This window comes from Oncorhynchus nerka, linkage group LG26 (assembly GCF_034236695.1).
Source record: "Oncorhynchus nerka isolate Pitt River linkage group LG26, Oner_Uvic_2.0, whole genome shotgun sequence".
Taxonomy (NCBI): Eukaryota; Metazoa; Chordata; class Actinopteri; order Salmoniformes; family Salmonidae; genus Oncorhynchus; species Oncorhynchus nerka.
Genome location: NC_088421.1, coordinates 4,535,986 through 4,556,771, shown reverse-complemented (window position 1 = coordinate 4,556,771; position 20,786 = coordinate 4,535,986). Strand labels below are relative to the sequence as shown.

The window sequence follows — 20,786 nt, the reverse complement described above, 5'->3', positions numbered from 1 at the left end:
AACTGCCACACTGATCCTCAACATGGGACCCCTCAGGGGTATGTGCTCAGTCCTCTCCTGTACTCCCTGTTCACCCATGACTGCATGGCTAAGTACGACTCCAACGCCATCATTAAGTTTGCCGATGACACAACAGTGGTATGCCTGATCACTGACAACGATGATACAGCCTATAGGGAGGAGGTCAGAGACCTGGCAGTGTGGTGCCAGGATAACAACCTCTCCCTCAACGTGATCAAGACAAAGGAGATGATAGTGGACTACAGGAAAAGAAGGGCCGAGCACACCCCCATTCTCATCAACGGGGCTGTAGTGGAGCAGGTTGAGAGCGTCAAGTTCCTTGGTGTCCACATCACCAACAAACTATCATGGTCCAAACACACCAACACCTATTCCCCCTCAGGAGACTGAAAATATTTGGCATGGGTCCTCAGATCCTCAAAAAGTTATACAACTGCACCATCGAGAGCATCCTGACTGGTTGCATCACCACCTGGTATGGCAACTGCTCGGCCTCCAACCGCAATGCACCTCAGAGGGTGGTGCGTACGGCCCAGTACAATACTGGGGCCAAGCTTCCTGCCATCCAGGACCTCTATACCAGGCGGTGTCAGAGGAAGGCCCTAAAAATTTCCAAAGACTCCAGCCACCCTAGTCATAGACTGTTCTCTCTGCTATCGCACGTCAAGCGGCAAGTTTCGGTCCAAAAAGCTCTTACTAGCTTCTACCCCCAAGCCATAAGACTCCTGAACAGCTAATCAAAAGGCTACCCAGACTATTTGCATTTTTACACTGCTGTGTATAGTCACTTGACCTACATGTACAAAATACCTTTAATTACCTTGACTAACCTGTGCCCCCAGCACATTGACTCTGTACCGGTACCCCCTGTATATAGCCTCGTTACTGTTATTTTATTGTGGGCTCTTTAATTATTTGTTATTTTTCCATTTTCTTCTTTTTTATTTGTATTTTTTTTTTTTTTTTTTTACTTCAGTTTATTTTAGTAAATACTTTATTAATACTTATTTTTCTTAAAACTGCATTGTTGGTTAAGGGCTTGTAGGTAAGCAAATCACTGTAAGGTCTACATCTGTTGTATTCGTTGTTGTATTCGGACCTAATTAAGACATATTTAGTCCGCATTTAACTGTCTGCAACAAGGATTAGGCACCATTTTTCAATGTAGTTGTGCATTTAAAAAATGTAGCCTATATGCATGGGTTTGGGACTAGATCAATTTGATAGGCTAATTCCTCTTTAGGTTGGCTTGTGATTTGCCCTAAGGACTTTCCGTAGGAGTGGCAGCCCTAGAATTGGGTCGTCACTAGGTACCATAATCACAAAGTCATAAACCCCGCCTATTTCTACCATTTATCTTCTTAAAATCTGACTTAAAACCTAACCTCATCCGCAACCATAACCATACTGCTAACCTTATGCATAACCCTTTTTGTGTTCATACATTTTTACGATAGCCTGTAGCCAACTTTGACTTTGTGGCTGTGGTAACTAGTGGAGACTCTAGACGTGGCCATTCCATTCACATCCTCCAAAACAACCCAAAAACTGTGTTAATGGCACCAAGGTTTGGAGAAGTCTAGGTAAATTGTGTGTAATTCGATTGTCGTTGATTATCAGATATGCAGCAAATGACGGCCTATCAGCCAAACAAAACGCAATGAACTCATATAGACTATAGATAGTGGCAAGGGAAACCAAGTGAACCTCTCAAGGAGTGTCAAAAAAGATACATCAACTTTCGCTTTCCTCTTTTAACTTCCATGGTTGAATGTTTGTAATCTTTGTCTATTAGCAGTGGACCAGGTTCTACGGAGCCCCTTAGGGGTCATGATGGGGGGGTTAAAACAGCCAGGCTGTTTTGGGCTTTTGGGCTAATAGAACATCCCCTTAACCTCAGACCTTATTTTCTGCGTTTATTTCAAATCTCTATTCTTTCCCATACATTCTCCCATTGGGATGGATTGCTCAACGAACAACAGGTAATTTATTTCCGGGTTTTAGGACTAAAAACTGGCGAGCTCTATTAGGCTACAGATGAAATAGCCGGCATGTTTATGAACTTCACAGGGTGGTAAAATTTAAATCCAAGGGGATGAGCATCGTGATCCTTTCCAATAAATGTAGAGGGTTTTATTCTCGTGACATGATCATCGATGCTTGGCTGCCATTTGACAAATAAAAATAATTTCGCTATATTGTCCATAATAGTCTAACCTTATGTAGTTTATCTGCAAAGTGTTGGCTAGAGCACACGTGCCAATACTAGAGTGGGAACAATCGCTAATGCAAAACATTTGTGTCAGAAATACAACAGTAGAGTTTAAAATGCAATGGAAACCCATATAACTTGGTTTTTTTTTTCGGTACATGGGAATTTAAGCGCAAAATTAAACATCTCTGGTGGTAAAATGCGCATAGGTCCTATAGTTTTTATGCGGATTTGAGAAAATTGGCATTAAAATCTGGCGCCAACCTACCTAGTAACCTTGTTTACATCCACCGTTTTTAGCCTATAAATGTTTTTCTAAACAGCTTTGATGGAAACAGGAAGTTTCTGTACAATTATATAAATGCCAACAGCTAATTTGTTCGTTTGACATGGTGGGATCTTTTTGTGTAGGTAAAATGTATTATGCGCGAAATGGCGATGGAAAAGCCTTTCTGCGCAGATATTGATATAGATTTATAACAATCACATTGACGTACACTTGGGAGTCACGATTATATGGTGTGTTGTCCTCCCACGATGACTCGTGAAACCATGCAGTTTTAGGATACATATTAAATAAATGATGATTAAGTTCACAGGGTGGTGAACGTGCACGACGAGTTTGATACCGCTTTCCAATACATATCTAGGGTCTTATTCTGGTAACATGATGATCGATGCGTGACTGCCGTTTGACAAAAACAAATATTCTCGCTATTATCCATAATTATCTCATCATGCAGACTAGCCTACCCGCACAGCCTACCTGCACCGCAATGTATCTGTCAGCTGGGTAGCCACATTTTCTATTTAACGCAACAGTTTGTGCCAAAAAAAACAAACATAAATGTGCATATTTTCTTTGAGATTTGAAGAGTATACTCATGAAAATCTGTCACCAATTGGATGGAAACCTAGCTACTGATAACTATTTGCTGTGTTACAATGACAATATGTTCACCTGGAAATTTGCCAGGCTATGGTATATGTACAGTCGTGGCCAAAGGTTTTGAGAATGACGCAAATATACATTTCCACAAAGTTTGCTGCTTCAGTGTCTAGATATTTTTGTCAGATGTTACTATGGAATACTGAAGTACACTGCTCAAAAAATAAAGGGAACACTAAAATAACACATCCTAGATCTGAATGAATTAAATTATCTTATTAAATACTTTTTTCTTTACATAGTTGAATGTGCTGACAACAAAATCACACAAAAATTATCAATGGAAATCAAATTTATCAACCCATGGAGGTCTGGATTTGGAGTCACACTCAAAATTAAAGTGGAAAACCACACTACAGGCTGATCCAACTTTGATGTAATGTCCTTAAAACAAGTCAAAATGAGGCTCAGTAGTGTGTGTGGCCTCCACGTGCCTGTATGACCTCCCTACAACGCCTGGGCATGCTCCTGATGAGGTGGCGGATGGTCTCCTGAGGGATCTCCTCCCAGACCTGGACTAAAGCATCCGCCAACTCCTGGACAGTCTGGTGGATGGAGGAGACATGATGTCCCAGATGTGCTCAATTGGATTCAGGTCTGGGGAACGGGCAGGCCAGTCCATAGCATCAATGCCTTCCTCTTGCAGGAACTGCTGACACACTCCAGCCACATTAGGTCTAGCATTGTCTTGCATTAGGAGGAACCCAGGGCCAACCGCACCAGCATATGGTCTCACAAGGGGTCTGAGGATCTCATCTCGGTACCTAATGGCAGTCAGGCTAGCTCTGGCAAGCACATGGAGGGCTGTGTGGCCCCCCAAAGAAATGCCACCCTACGCCATGACTGACCCACCACCAAACCGGTCATGCTGGAGGATGTTGCAGGCAGCAGAACGTTCTCCACGGCGTCTCCAGACTCTGTCACATGTGCTCAGTGTGAACCTGCTTTCATCTGTGAAGAGCACAGGGCGCCAGTGGCGTATTTGCCAATCTTGGTGTTCTCTGGCAAATGCCAAACGTCCTGCACGGTGTGGGGCTGTAAGCACAACCCCCACCTGTGGACGTCGGGCCCTCATACCACCCTCATGGAGTCTGTTTCTGACCGTTTGAGCAGACACATGCACATTTATGGCCTGCTGGAGGTCATTTTGCAGGGCTCTGGCAGTGCTCCTCCTGCTCCTCCTTGCACAAAGGCGGAGGTAGCGGTCCTGCTGCTGGGTTGTTGCCCTCCTACGGCCTCCTTCATGTCTTCTGATGTACTGGCCTGTCTCCTGGTAGCGCCTCCATGCTCTGGACACTACGCTGACAGACACAGCAAACCTTCTTGACACAGCTCGCATTGATGTACCATCCTGGATGAGCTGCACTACCTGAGCCACTTGTGTGGGTTGTAGACTCCGTCTCATGCTACCACTAGAGTGAAAGCACCGCCAGCATTCAAAAGTGACCAAAACATCAGCCAGGAAGCATAGGAACTGAGAAGTGGTCTGGTCACCACCTGCAGAACCACTCCTTTATTGGGGGTGTCTTGCTAAATGCCTATAATTTCCACCTGTTGTCTATTCCATTTGCACAACAGCATGTGGAATTTATTGTAAATCAGTGTTGCTTCCTAAGTGGACAACAATTGAACCTCACAATTGCAATTCATCTGATCACTCTTCATAACATTCTGGAGTATATGCAAATTGCCATCATACAAACTGAGGCAGCAGACTTAGTGAAAATTAATATTTGTGTCATTCTCAAAACTTTTGGCAACGAATGTAGCTAAAGATTTCCTCCGAAGTACAGATCTATAACATTTAAGGTCATGAAGCATAGCCAGACGGAATTCCTGCCTAGGGATGAGAGCGTGTAATTTTACCCTATTTGCACCTTTAATGATTTTGCATGCCCGTTACTATCATTTGCCCTTATGATTCAGAGACATATGAAAACACTATGAAGGGAGGGAACTAATAAAACATATGGATTAGCCTGGCGGTTCATTTTTCTCCACCATGACCACTAAGTGGCTCCATAAAGGTTAATTAGGTGAGATATGAAATGCAGTCTTATTTATTAGGTTAAACCACTTCTGAAGTCTGAAAACATCTGACAAACTTTGATTTGAGGGAAATGTTCCTTGAATTAGCATGTAGCCTATTATTCCATAGTACTTTTGTCAGACAGTAGGTGCATCAATTAAAATACAAACATGGCTCAAGCAAAGCGTGAAGGATTTATAAACAGACATATTTCAACAAATTAGTCAACCTAAAGAGATTATTTCCCTCCCCCATGTGACCAACCAAAACAATTTAACTTGTGAAAATCACAATCAAATAGCGCTCCCTGGTGTCTGATAAGTGTAGGTACATCATGACATTCATTAGAAATGTGCCATGTGAAACCCCATTGGGCATATGTCAAGATGCCCTAGCTGGGTAAAAATGGTTTGGTGAACAGACCCCAGACTCGATGTAAGGCAGACTGTCCAAACACCTTTTGCTTATGTTCGAGTTGTCTAAAATGGAACAATTCATTTACCCTGATAAATGCAGCAAATATGCTGAATCGGATGACATATGCAAGATAAAAATCAATATACAGAGACCTGATAGATTTGAAGAAAAATCCAGGTATTTCTTGATTATTGTAATAGGCAATAAGCAAAAACAGAGGGTCAAGATAATAATAGTTAAGTTCCTCCAAACAGAATATTAAGCTGTGACATTCAACATTTATTAGCACTTGTCTTTTATCTATATCATATGGGAAATGGTAGACTAGTAGTCCTTGCAAAAAGTAGTCCCCAAACCTTACAGCTTTTATATTTTTCAACAAATGATCCACAGTTGTTTGAATACATGAGGAATAAACAACCAACTCACTTTCCCTGCCAGTCACAATCCATATAACCAGGTCAATCATTTCCACCACCTCTCACAAAAGCACACTGGGGGCTTAATTTATTCTCATTTAGTGTTATATATATATATTTTTTTTTAAAGGGGGTGGGTTGGGCGAAGTTTTAGCATGACAGGTATGACAGAGACACCTGGCAACATTATGTACAAACTGGAATTAGAGGCAGGGAGGGAAACAATTAGACCTGGATTCAAATAGTATAAGAGATCATATCAGGTACTTAATCGGTTCTCGATTGAGCTGGAACCAATAGAAAAGTCCCAAAAGGAAAAACCACACCCTCATGGTACCCCAGGCAGGATAAAAACAAACAATATATTGACCTGGCTCTGGGAACTATGAAACGGTGTGGCCATGACGGTGTCCTTGTCCTGTGGCGTGTTCGCAGGGACAGTAGTCCGTTCTCTGTCCACTCTGGCCCAAAGAAAGCAGACTCAGACTGCTGTCTGTGTGTGTTGGGGGGGATGAAGGCAAGAACACAGAGGTTGTTTGGCAATAGAACTGAACCTATAGGTAGTGTGAGCCCACCAATTACACTCTTTCAGAGACCTTTATGTATCTTACATGTTATGTAGATGTTTCTTTACAACATTCCCTGATGGTCAGCAAGGAGGGGGATGCCGAGGAACATTAAGGAAACCTGTGATGGAGATGCCAGTAGTTGTAATGTTCGTTGGGGGGGGGGCAGTTTTAAAAAATGTACCCAGTCTGAATTGAAGAGGGGTGGGAGACAGCCTATCCATGTCAGTTTGTGAGTTGGTCAGTTGGTTTATTTGAGTCCGAACCCCCCCATCCCGGAGTGCTTCACAAACTGTCTGGACACGCTCTGTGCTGGGTTACAGGTGGTCTCCTCTGCGGAAAGAGAAAATGGAAATGTGATTAACTGGGTGGCTGGAGCGGCAGATTTAGGGACACAGATCAAGCTAGTCATGGACTAAATAGCACTCAATATTAAAGCGGTTAATCTGTGTTCCGGAAACCGTCCCAGGGCTGTCATACATAACAAGTACACATATTCAACATACAGTACCAGTCAAAAGTTTGGACACCTACTCATTCCTGGGTTTTTCTTTATTTGTTCCATTTCTACATTGTACAATAATAGTGAAGACAAACTATGAACTACAATCCATCATTACTTTAAGACATGAAGGTCGGTTATTGCGGAACATTTTAAGCACTTTGAAAGTTTCTTCAAGTGCAGTCGCAAAAACCATCAAGCACTATGATGAAACTGGCTCTCATGAGGACCGCCACAGGAAAGGAAGACCCAGAGTTACCTCTGCTACAGAGGATAAGTTCATTAGAGTTATCAGCCTCAGAAATTACAGCCCAAATAAATGCTTCACAAAGTTCAAGTAACAACAACTGTTCAGAGGAGACTGAGTGAATCAGGCCTTCATGGTCAAATTACTGCAAAGAAACCACTACTAAAGGACACCAATAAGAAGAGGGACACTAAACCGGTGGAAATCTGTCCAAATTTCAGATTTTTGGTTCCAACCGCCGTGCCTTTGTGAGACGCAGAGTACGTGAATGGATGATGTCTGCATGTGTGGTTCCCACCGTGAAGCATGGAGGTGTGAAGGTGCTTTGCTGGTGACACTGTCTGTGATATATTTAGAATTCAAGGCACACTTAATCAGCATGGCTACCACAGTAGTCTGTAACGATACACTATCCCATCTGGTTTGCGCTTAGTGGGACTATCATTTGTTTTTCAACAGGACAATGACCAAACACACCTCCAGGTTGTGTAAGGGCTATTTGACCAAGGAGAGTGATGGAGTGCTGCATCAGATGACCTGGCCTTCACAATCGCCCGACCTCAACCCAATTGAGATGGTTTGGGATGAGTTGGACCGCAGAGTGAAGGAAAATCAGCCAACAAGTGCTCAGTGGGAACTCCTTCAAGACGGATGGAAAAACATTCCTGGTGAAGCTGGTTGAGAGAATGCCAAGAGTGTCCAAAGCTGTCATCAAGGCAAAGGGTGGCTACTTTGAAGAAACAAAATATATTTTGATATGTTTATCACTTTTTTGGTTACTACACGATTCCATATGTGTTATTTAACAGTTTTGATGTCTTCCCTATTATTCTACAATGTAGAAAATATTCTAAATCAAGAAAAACCCTTGAATGAGTAGGTGTCTTGTACTGGTACTGTACATTAATTCTATATCACTCCAATTCTGCTAGCGGGCTCACGGGACGGACTGACCTATGTGAGCTTCTTGGCTTTGTTGTAGAGCGAGTCCACCACTTTGCTCATGTTCTGAATGGTCTCCAGGGCCGCCTCATACGTTGTGTCTACTGCAGGCTCATCGAAGATGATCAGCACACCCTCGCCTTGGTCCAAAATACCTAGAGAGAGAGGTGGAGGGATGGATGGTTTCAAGTAGGTACATAAAAGGCAAAAAAAAAAAAAAAAAATGTTTTGGCTTTAACTTGAAGATAATTATTACATTTTACCAACAACTATGGCACTAATATGACGGGAGGAGGAAATCTGGATTTAAACTCCCATGTATTCATTTGAAAAGTAAAACTAAAACTTTCAGTTTGGTCAGCAAGTTACGCTTCACTGTCCAAATAACTACATTGTGAAAAATGTGAACACATACACTTCTATCAGACCCCTACCGTGAAATTTTGTGTCCAGAATCATCTGTGACAACTTCCTCTCAACATCTCCCTATGTAGAAGTGAAGAAACCAAAGCGACACACAGATAAACACACACACCGTGAATGGAGTAAAAAGAACATCAATGCTTGATTTATATATGTTTTTCTTCTACATTACTGCTTCAGTCAACAGAGCAACATTTCAGAAATATGTCATAAGCGATGACTTACCTTGGAGAGTTTTATGAGGGTGGAAATGTGTTCTATCTGTGGGGAGACAGAACCACACTTGTCAGTGTTCTGGAACACAAGCTCAACAATCCAAAACGAATAGACAATTATAAAAATATTACTTTTAGAAACAGAGCCATTTGAACTTCACACTTTAAGGATTTGTAAAGAATTTTACAGGACGAAAAATCCAAGCTAAACAAAGCCAAACAAATACTAGCCTTTTACAAATAGCCTTGTTATGAATTCCCAGCCAGTGACTTATCAGCATCTCACATCCCTTTCAAGCTGCACACTCCACTCCCCAACCCTAGGAGTAGAATAAACTGGCCTGTCAAACACGTGACCTGGGTTGCTAAGGGGTACATTGTTAGGGGGCAGGACACCTGACGGCTCATCTGGCTGTACAGGCCAGTGTCTGTTCACTCCTTTGAGTGGACTTGTGGGATGGAGTGCGAGCAGAACTGAGTTGTTGTTATTGTTGTAATGCGTGTTTTACTATTTACTCTTGGTGGTAAGTTAATGAATTGTTTGCTTATATATCCTTGATCTATACAGTCCTTTATATTTATACAGTCCTTACCAGTGCTCTTGCTGTGCTAAACGTATTGGATTCATGCTACTTTTAAAAACACAGAAATTCGGGTTTTAACAGACTTCACGAATTCTTAAGGAATTTTACAAGAACAAAAGCCTAGACCTGGACTGAACAGCATGCCCCCACCCGCCACAAAACGCTCAGCTGTAAGCTCACCTGTACCCTGGAGAAAGGCTCGATGACACGGATGAGGTTCTGTTCAAGCAGGTTGTCATAGAGCGTGGTCAAGTGTGTGCTTATGATGGGGTCGTCTCTCAACTCACCTCTGTACTCGGTCAGGGTCTGGAGAGAGGTAGAGGTGAGAAATGGGTCAAATAGAAGGATATAGATGGGAGGGGAGAAAGTAAAGATTTAGCAAAAGAGGGGGATATAAATAGAGAAAGAGTAAAACAGGTGTTGAGGAACCTACAAGGGATAGAAACAGCAAACGGAAAAAATGCATCTGTTCATCGATGTTGTTCCGTGCTATTCAGTTCACTCAACATGTCCTTACCTTTTCAAAATCCTCCAGCGACCGGTTCTTGCTGGCTTGTGCCACGCATTTCAGAGAGTCCGTCTGTCTCCCGGCGTGCCGCAGGGCTAGCTTTCCACTGACGAGACCCTGGACCTCTTCAGGACTACAAGACAACAGGTTACTCATCCAAGACATCACCTTTCCTCTAAAGCTCTTGGCATCTACACATAACCAACTCCATAACTAACTGTGGGGCTGCATATTTACTCAAATTCCAATGTTATATATTGCGCAAGTATAATATAGTGATTACACATCGATCACGATAACACACAACACGTAGAGTTGAGCGCTCAGCTGCTTACAGGTTGAGCATGATTTTGCAGAGCAGCATGTATTTGAGAGCGGTGATCGCTCTGGGGTGGTCGATCGAGTCGTAGCCTTCGAAGGCCTCGTAGAAGTAAGAGTAGGCCGTCTTCCAGTCCTTCTCCTCTGCTGCGTGGATGATCCCTGTAGGAGGTTGAGGTTATCAACCAGGGATACTCAAATCTGGACCTCAAATCCTGTTGCAATGCTGATTGTCATTCTTGCACTCTAATCAGGGACTGATTTAGACCCAGGGCACCAGATGAGTACAATGAGGTCAAAATGAAAATCAGATGTACAACTGGCTCAACAACACAGCATGGCCACCTCTGAGCGACCAGAAAATCCCAACCTACAACTACATTGAGTTAGGATCCAGGCCTTTATGCTTGGTGGATGTGGAAGAGCTGGCTGATGATGCCCTCCCACTGTAAAATGCTTTAAAATGACAGATAAAATGTTCAAAAATTTAAAAAACGGCAGAGGTCACGCCTACACAGTGGACATAAGACTGAACTAGTGGTGGGTGTTGTAGGGGAAGAGGATGGAGGGTAGCAGACCTGACTGCATGTCCAGGGCGGCCTGTAGCTTGGGCGGGCAGTAGATGCCGTTGGCGGTGGTGCGTGCAGAGGTGAGGGCAGCACGGGCCTTGGGCAGGTTGCTGAGGCCGTGGTACGTCTTACTCTCCAGCAGCTGCACCTCCACCAGCAGGGCCTTGTCATCCATCTTCTTCAGCTCCTGGAGTAGCTGGGTGCCTGTGGGAGAGAGGGATGGATGAAGGAAGGGAGACATGAATGAGTACACCAAGCCAGAGTTGGCAGATATGCAGGGAATGTTTTAAGTACTTTAATTGGGACTAGTCAACTGAAGTGTTTAAAACTGAGTTAACATGTATCTGATGTGCACTTATTAGGAATGCCAACTGTAATCATATTCTGCTCTTTCTGCTGTGATTAATATTTCCAGTTTCTTTTCAAACAAGAAACTCAACGCACCTAGATGAAGCGCCTCCTGATACCGCTTTGTGTCAAAATACAAAGAAATGAGACGAGCCTGGAGAGAGAGAGAAGACAAAGTCAAGGATACCACCACCTCTGGAACCATCTTTAACATAAAATGGACCTCTAGTGGTGATGACTAAGAAAAATATCAAAATAGTTCAATTGGAATTTCAACTTAATCCCGAATTGAAATGCATCATCAAGATCCACCAATGGCCCCTGCAGCAAAGGCTGCAGTGCTACATACAGCGAAATAGACTCAAGAACCCTAAGACGGGCTTGATCTCCATCCACTGTAAACCATCTAGCTCAGCTCCCTTCCAGTAGGGTTCCCCTCTCCCACTCCTCACCTCCAGGGCCTGTCTGAGGAATGTTCTCTTCTCAGCCTTGGCCCACTCGATGCACTCCAGACACAGCTCCACCTCCTGGCCTGTAGCTGCCTCCATGTCCAGAAACAGGTCCAGCAGCGAGCGCACCAGCCGCGCCGCCTTGGCCTTGCTGATGGAATTCAGGAACGGCCGTACATACTTCAGGAGACCGCCCAGCTCTGAGGGACACAGACAGCAGGTTGGAGGGGGATCAGTTTAAGCAGGCCAAGGTGATGAGCAGAAAACCTAATGTTGATCACAACGACTAGGTATTTGGGACGCAAGGCGATTTGTAGATCAGTAATTCTGGGCAGTCCGCATGCGATGCAATCAATCGCAAACTTGCGCACAGTCAAGGAGAGACTTGTCACTCTCACCAACATTATAGAAAAAGTTAATTGCCACAGCATTTGTCAGCAATTTAGTCCGATTCGTGTTTTGTTTCCTAGCCATACTGAAGATCATGACAACACTAGTCAGTATTAGTGTTGCACACTATACCGGTACCACGGTAGTATCATGGTACCAAAACATCATGATACCAACCTTTTAGAATAGCGTAGTACTGTTTCATATGATACTATTCACCTGCTTCTCTCTGCCCGCTTTTCACTCATCTATTCCTCCACCAGTTTTTTTTGTGTTTGTTATAGAATTGTGTCGTAGAATTTTGTCATGATAGAGACAGACCCAGACGAGTCTTCTGTTAGATCTGTACATTAATTACATTGGAGCAGCGCGCAAAGCAAGCAATGTTGATATAATTTCATCGCCTGTTGTAAACCAAGAGCACAGACCAGTCGGAGTAGACTTTGCAAGTTCACTGTCATGCAGCCTCAGTGTCCGAGGGAATTGGAGCACCGCTTCGCGACAGGCATGCTTGCAGCTTCACAGCAAAGAAAAGGCTCGTCTCGAGCCTAAACAGTTCAAAAAAAATACGACCCATATTACTGGAGATGCCTTTTTTTCTTTTCTAACGGAATTTGCAGGGATTTTATGTAATTTCACAAACCATGTCACGGGCCGTTCTAATCTAAGGTCGCAAATGATTGATTTGATAAACAACGTTCAGTAATGTTACCTAGATAGCTAACAACCTGGTAACTTGACAGTAGGTTTTGGTCAAATTGGATTGGCACAGGAAGAAAAAGGGGCTGCCACTCATGAAATGTGCGTCAAAAAGGTAGGACACATATAGGCCTAATGTAAGCCTAAACTATATCTATTTATTTTTGGTTCTCCTAAAAATCGGTTTGGTGCCTAATGTTTTAAAAGTTGGGAGTAGTGTCTGTGTGTGCTTGTTAGTGAGGGAGACAGTGTGTGATGAAGGGAAGGATTGTGTGTGTCAGTGTTAACTGAAGAGTAGAGGTTTCATGCAGTGTTTTCGACCGATTATGATTTTTCAATGCCGATACCGATTATTGGAGGACCAAAAACAGCCGATACCGATTAAAATCGGCCGATTTTTTTATATTTTTTATCATTTGTAATAATGACAATTACAACAATACTGAATGAACACTTATTTGAACTTAATATAATATTTCAATAAAATCAATTTAGCCTCAAATAAATAATGAAACTTGTTCAATTTGGTTTAAATAATGCAAAAACAAAGTGTTGGAGAAGAAAGTAAAAGTGCAATATGTGCCATGTAAAAAAAGCTAACGTTTAAGTAACTTGCTCAGAACATGAGAACATATGAAAGCTGGTGGTTCCTTTTAACAGGAGTCTTCAATATTCCCAGGTAAGAAGTTTTAGGTTGTAGTTATTATAGGAATTATAGGACAAATTCTCTCTATACGATTTGTATTTCATATACCTTTGACTATTGGATGTTCTTATAGTCACTTTAGTATTGCCAGTGTAACAGTATAGCTTCCGCCCCTCTCCTCGCACCTACCTGGGCTCGAACCAGGAACACATCGACAACAGCCACCCTCGAAGCAGCGTTACCCATCGCTCCACAAAAGCAGCGGCCCTTGCACAGCAAGGGGAACAACCACTCCAAGTCTCAAGAGCGAGTGACACCAAATCGGTGTCCAAAAATACCGATTTCCGATTGTTATGAAAACTTGAAATCGGCCCTAATCAAATTGGTCGACCTCTAGCGTTTCCCCTTACTGACACAATGACATGCAGATCATTATGTATGTATATCCCAGGAGGTTGGTGGCACCTTAATTGGGGAGGCTGGGCTTGAGAAAATGGCTGGAGCGGAATGGTATCAAACACATGGTTTCAGTGTGTTTGTTTGATGCCATTCGCAACTTTCCAGCCATCATTATGAGCCATCCTCCCTTCAGCAGCCTCCACTGATGTATATTCCTTCCTCCCATTCCTCCAGCCAAATCACAGGTAGGCCTTTGAAAATCAGCCATTCTATGCAGTATTATATTATACACTGAACAGTGTGAAGTTAAATTCAAATGTGTTGTATTGAGTAGAAGTGTGAATTTCAGTGACAGGTTTTTGGGGGACAGGGCGAACAGGATTTTCTTCCACCATGGTATTGCGATACTACTCGGTATCGTGATACTTGGTATTGTATTGTTTGCAAAATGTTGGTATCGTGACAAGCCTAGTAAGCATCATTCTCTAGTAGAGGTGATGTGTCTACTCTGAAAGTGCACTTATCCAGCTGAAATCGGAGGAAGGATGTGTCACCTGCAGCCTGGCCCGTCTTAGCCAGCAGACCGCCCAGCTCCAGGATGCTCTGCTCTTTGACACGCACTGCTTCCTCATCGCTCTCCTGGATGTCCCGCTTTACTGGAACAAAATAAAATGGAAGGAAACTTGTTGACATTGTCAACACAACCTTTTACACGTATATGTGAGAGAAATATGCATCAGTTGTCAAATCATAGTAGGGATGCTAATCTATAAGTCACTGCTTTCAGTTGACAGCTAGCTGGGGAAATCATCCCTGGGTCCAACATTGGACCTAGTTCACTAGCAGTCAATGTAACAAAAGCCTCAGCCACTATCTGTTGAGCTTCTGCTGTCAATCTGATTTAGCTGGCTCTATTTACCAACAAAAATGTGTAGTTAGCTGGCGAACATTACTGAAATTACTAACCATCTGGCTAACTTCAGATAGCTATAATAAAGTTAGAAAAAGGCATTTGTCAGATAGCCATCACATTCGCTAACATTTAGCTAGATGTTTTTATTTTACCATTATTTATACAGAAATTACTAACCATCTGGCTAACTTCAGATAGCTATAATAAAGTTAGTTTTTTTTTCTAATAAAATTCTCTCTCGACTGGTAATTGAAGTACGCTTCCCATTCAAGTGCATGGCAACTAGTCAGGCTTCAGTGCATCACACACCACTTTGCAATGAGCTGGAGGCAGTACGCATTTCGAAAGCATACTTAATTGTTTGAAATCAGAACGTTTCACAACATGAGGCATGTCTTACCTTGCTTCAAAGTAGCCTAGCCAAAATCCAACCAAATGTGCAGGCAATCATTTTATAAAAATACTTTCATATGCCATTGAAACCAATAGCCTTTTTCTTTTATGTTCTATTGGTTTTCAAATCAAATCCTTGTCCAGTAGCCAAAGGCCAGTGGTATAAAGTACTTATGTAAAAATACTTTAAAGTACTACTTAAGTAGTTTTGTGGGGCATTTAACTTTCACTAAACTTAATTCCTAAAGAAAAAGGTATCTATACCAAAGTACAACTGCGTATTTTTTCACCACTGCTAAAGACACCCTCCTAGTCATGAACTCAGCAAAAAAGAAACATATTCTCACTGTCGACTGGTTTATTTTCAGCAAACTTAACATGTGAAAATATCTGTATGAACATAAGATTCAACAGGCATAAACTGAACAAGTTCCACAGACATGTGACTAACAGAATTGTAATAATGTGTCCCTGAACAAAGGGGGGGGGGGAACAAAAATCAAAATTAACAGTCAATGCAGCTGGTGGCCACATCAGATACTAAGTACTGCAGTGCATCTCCTGCTCATGGACTGCACCAGATTTGCCAGTTCTTGCTGTGAGATGTTACAGCAAGATCACCCTGTGATCCAACAGGTCCCAGACGTGCTCAATCACATTGAGAGCCGGGCTCTTCGCTGGCCATAGCAGAACACTGACATTCCTGTCTTGCAGGAAATCACACACAGAACAAGCAGCATGTCTGATGGCATTGTCATGCTGGAGGGTCATGTCAGGATGAGCCTGCAGGAACGGTACCACATGAGGGAGGAGGTCTTCCTTGTAACGCACAGCGTTGACAAAAAGCTAAGTCCGATGATGCTGTGACACACCGCCCCAGACCATGACGGACCCTCCACCTCCAAATGGATCCTGCTCCAGAGTACAGGCCTCGGTGTAACGCTCATTCCTTTGACAATAAATGCGAATACGACCATCACCCCTGGTGAAACAAAACCGCGACTCATCAGTGAAGAGCACTTTTTGCGAGCCCTGTCTGGTCCAGCGACGGTGGGTTTGTGCCCATAGGCAACGTTGTTGCCGGTGATGTCTGGTGAGTACCTGCCTTACAACAGGCCTACAAGCCCTCAGTCCAGCCTCTTTCAGCCTATTGGGGACAGTCTGAGCACTGAAGGTATTGTGCGTTCCTGGTGTAACTCGGGCAGTTGTTGTTGCCGCCATCCTGTACCTGTCCTGCAGGTGTTGTGTGGACAATGCAATTTATTGCCCTGGCTGTCCTCATGCCTCCTTGCAGCATGCCTAAGGCACATTCACGCAGATGAGCAAGGACCCTGGGTATCTTTCTTTTGGTGTTTTTCAGAGTCAGTAGAAAGGACTCTTTAGCATCCTAAGTTTTCATAACAGTGACCTTAAATTGCCTACCGTCTGTAAGCTGTTAGGGTCTTAACAACCGTTCCACAGGAGCATGCTCATTAATTGTTTATGGTTCATTGACCAAGCATGGGAAACAGTGTTTAAACTCTTTACAATGATGATCTGTGAAGTTTTGGATTTTTACAAATAATCTTTGAAAGACAGCAAAAAAAGAACCGACCCTGAGTTGGGGACATACTGTTCCATGCAGTGTCTTAGAGTAGGCCTAGACTATAGGATATATCAGAGCCTACATTTCTTCACAAAGGAAAAAGTAGGCCCTTTATAAACATTTCATGCAATTCTACTACCCTTTTTAATGGGAAAATTTTTCAATATGACGTCCACCCAACTTGGAGAAAATTACTGTCCGAAAACAAACAAAAATGGCACTGACTCAATAATAAAGAATATGGCTTATGTTCTCCGCTGGTGCATTTACATAAGTTTAGAATTTTAGTAACTAAGACTGATTGGAGACCTTGACTTTCCACATTTTGCTACATTACAGCCTTATTCTAAAATGGATTAAATGATCCCCCCTCAGTCTACACACAATACCCCATAATGACAAAGCAAAAATAGGTTTTTAGAAATGTCTGAAAAAACAAAAATGAAATATCACATTTACATAAGTATTCAGACCCTTTACTCAGTAAAGAAGCATCTTTGGCAGCGATTAGAGCCTCATGTATGACACTACAAGCTTGGCACAACTGTATTTGGGGAGTTTCTCCCATGGGCTCCCGAGTGGTGCTGAGGTCTAAGGCACTAAATGTCAGTGCTAGAGGTGTCACTACAGACCCTGGTTCAATTCCAGGCTGTATCACAACCGGCAGTGATTGGGAGTCCCATAGGGCGGCACACAATTGGCCCAGCGTCGTCCGGGTTAGGGTTTGGCCAGGGCAAGCAGTTATTGTAAATAATAATTTGTTCTTAACTGATTTGCCTACTTAAATAAAGGTTTAAAAAAAAAAAAGAAGTTGGATGGGGCGCATCGCTGCACAGCCATTTCCAGGTCTCTCCAGAGATGTTCGAGTTCAAGTCCGGGCTCTGTTGTCCCTCTGGAAGCTTCTCCCATCTCCACAGAAGAACTATGGAGCTCTGTCATTGTATTCTTGGTCACCTCCCTGACCAAGGTCCTTCTCCCCCGATTGCTCAGTTTGGCCGGGTGGCCAGCTCTAGGAAGTCTGTCGTTCCAAACTTATTCCATTTAAGAATGACGGAGGCCACTATGTTCTTGGGGACATCCAATGCTGCAGACATTTTTTGGTACCCTTCCCCATATCTGTGCCTCGACACAATCCTGTCTTGGAGCTCTGCGGACAATTCCTTCAACATCAAGGCTTGGTTTTTGCTGACATGCACCATCAACTGTGGTTGAATTTACCACAGGTGGAATCCAATCAAGTTGTAGAAACATCATGAATGATCAATGGAAACAGGATGCACCTAAGCTCAATTTCGAGTCTCATAGCAATGAATACAACCAGCACTGCAGTTGCAATGAATGAGTAGGAAAGTATCGATAGGCTTGCATTATTATTAGGGGCTTAAGTATTTTTTAAATATCAAGGAACATTTCACTTTCTCTGGTCATAGGAGTAACAACATGAATGTGTGCGGTGCGACTCAAGTTTAGCCATCAGCAGGAAGACAGTGACCCTTTTTGGTCAGTGACAGTGGAGAGCGGAGGGATGTTGAGGCAGACCCTCACTCTGTTGCCTTCTCACTCCTGAGACTGACCATCAGAAACAGGCACCATCAGCCCAGTAAAATAGAAAAGGTCATTCTTTAAAATGTATGCTCACTCAGCTGTGCTTCAGGAGTAATACAACTGATATATTACCAGTGTGATCATAGAGCCTCTTTAAATAACTGGTCTGAGAAGAACAGTGTATTGGCAGGGCAATTCAAGTAAAGCCAAATGCCGTGATAATGTTTAGGTCCTATAGCCTACTGCAAATATTTAAAAACAAAAACATTGGGAAGATGTGTATATTTATAAAAAATATATATTTAATAGGTAAATTTAGCATAGGCTACCTTTTTTTAAAGTCATGTAACAAAATAACCTAAGCGGTAGATCTCGGCTTGAATTTTGACTCAGAAAAGGTTGTTGACCACTACTATAGTCCACACGGGACAGTGTAGCAGTCCCTATTCTAACACCCCAAATCCTGGTCTGGTCTGTCGAGTCTGCTTCGGAAGCGTTCCCGAAAGTCCCGCGATGTTGTGTCGATGGCTATAAGGTTGGAATAACTTCTGCCTGTGTCCGAATATTCTACCATTTAGCTAGCTAGCTATTTATTAGTGCAATGCGCAAGCAAACGGGTAGCTAACTAACGTTACCTAGCTAATTGCACATAGCATACTAGCTACCGGTCTCCCTGCTGCTGACTCACTGTGACCAATGGGGATAGGCCGATAGCCGGGTACGGTCATTGAGCTAGAGTACGGTAGCAAACAAGCTACTACTAGCTAAATTAGACAGGAACTGTTTTAGCGATAATCTACACGTCCGAGACACTTGGATACTACAAGTTACGTTGCAGCTATATACTTACCTATTGAATGTAAAATATCGATAGATGCATTCCGGTCTGAACTGAGAAGAGACTGGGCTCTTTGAAACTCAGCCACTGCCGCGGCTGCCATCTTGCCTCCTCTCAATGACAGCTTGTTTCCGGTCTGTCAATCAACGTGTCTCTTCTTTTCCTTTGAAGTTAAATGGCGGTTGCCGCCACCTACTGGACTGGAATATGTATCCTATGTTTCACAGAAAAGTGAAGGACCCTTGCCTAGTACGCACTGATGTTGTCTCCTAGGCTAGCAGACTGGTTTCACGAGGCTAGTTATCGCCCTAAAATAAAAAAATAAAAAATGTAAACCTCCTAACACAGGTTCTCATTGGTCTGGGCTATGGACATCTCCCTGTATGTGTAAAGGATAGGAATCGCCCGTTTCCCAGTGGACCCTTAGTGAGATTTCTTTTAATGAGAATTTTGGTTGAGAGGTTTACATCTTTATTTTTTTTACTCTCACAAGTAATTGGTGAGAGAGTGGTCTCAAATATTACATGAATATTTGTATCCATTGTATGAATCATGGCCAAGTTCATGTTTCTTCTTCTTCTTTGGTAATTATAGCAGTCTGTAAACAAAATATTATAGATGCATGCTGCCACCTACTATTTTGGCTGGGTATCAGCCTGCTATTCTGTAGTATGAATTCATTACAAAAATTGCCCTACCAACTAACCCTGCACCCATTAAAACCTCACCATTATTCCACTACTTTGTCCCCATTTGATCCTACTCCAGGCCAGCAGCCTGGGAGGACGGGACACCATCGTTCAAAACATCTTGTAACTCTTCTGCAGTAGAATCTTGTACACCCAAGTACTTCTCTGCTGCTGTCACCACAACATCTATCCTCTGTGATTTACATTCCATTCCTACGGTACAATTCACAACCATGGCCATAAATGCCAAAAAAACAACCTTACTGAAGCCAGTTATCACTCTATTGGTCTCAGCCCATTCACAGGGATCCTCTTAGGATACCTCAATCTGGACCCATCTTCCTCTACTACTCTCTAAACTGCCTCAGCATACGACACCGTCTGCACTACTCTGATCCTGGCAACCTCAACCTGCCTTTCCCTCACCAGACACTTCTGATCTCCAGCACCATGGGTACCCTACATTTTACACACAACATCTCTCTACCGATACTACACATTCCTTTGTCTCATTTCCTCCTGCACACTTCTCACATTTAGGTATATCCCTACTACATACTGCGGCCACATGACCATAAGCATGACACATATAACACCCTAATGGATTCGGGATAAAAGCTCTCACGGGATAACTGACACATCCTAACTTGACCTTCTCTGGTAAAGACTCTTCATCAAAACTCAATAATACAGACAGTGTCTTCTCTGTTTTACCACGCTCTCCACTGGGTCTGCATCTCACCAAACAGCGGGTGTCACAGACTTCAGTTGATCCTCTTCAACACTTAATGCCACTCCCGCTATCACTCCTTTCAACGGTGCCCTGCTCCGGAGAGGAAAGCAAATCACAGTTCTTGTCCCCAGTCGCGTAATGCGGCGCACATGCTCCCACTGGACGGCAGAAACTTCCACTGACCCAACATTCTCCAACCTCTTCTGACACCACATATCAGCCAGAAGGCAAGGTTTCA

The 20,786-nt window shown here is 43.1% G+C and overlaps 1 protein-coding gene across 1 annotated transcript; it reads right to left on the bottom strand.

Moving 5' to 3' along the window:
* Positions 1-5,386: 5,386 nt before the first annotated feature.
* On the bottom strand, positions 5,387-19,268 carry LOC115110071 (26S proteasome non-ATPase regulatory subunit 11). The gene is made up of 12 exons (XM_029635409.2): positions 19,139-19,268; positions 14,407-14,508; positions 11,722-11,918; positions 11,366-11,423; positions 10,931-11,125; positions 10,370-10,514; positions 10,044-10,167; positions 9,707-9,832; positions 8,953-8,988; positions 8,739-8,790; positions 8,317-8,459; positions 5,387-6,946 (listed from the first exon to the last, which is right to left on the bottom strand). Exons 1-11 carry the CDS (start codon positions 19,227-19,229, stop codon positions 8,317-8,319), a joined length of 1,269 nt encoding a protein of 422 aa, XP_029491269.1. The 5' UTR covers positions 19,230-19,268; the 3' UTR covers positions 5,387-6,946.
* Between the last annotated feature and the right edge of the window lie 1,518 nt (positions 19,269-20,786).

Bases quoted from the DNA above. Each gene is read 5' to 3' on its own strand.
- LOC115110071 (XM_029635409.2), bottom strand. From the start codon at position 19,229: ATGGCAGCCGCGGCAGTGGCTGAGTTTCAAAGAGCCCAGTCTCTTCTC. The intron at 11,126-11,365 runs GTGCGTTGAGTT...TCTCTCCCACAG, and splicing joins TCAGGAGGCGCTTCATCTAG to GCACCCAGCTACTCCAGGAG. The intron at 9,833-10,043 runs GTAAGGACATGT...ACCTCTCTCCAG, and splicing joins CGCTGGAGGATTTTGAAAAG to ACCCTGACCGAGTACAGAGG.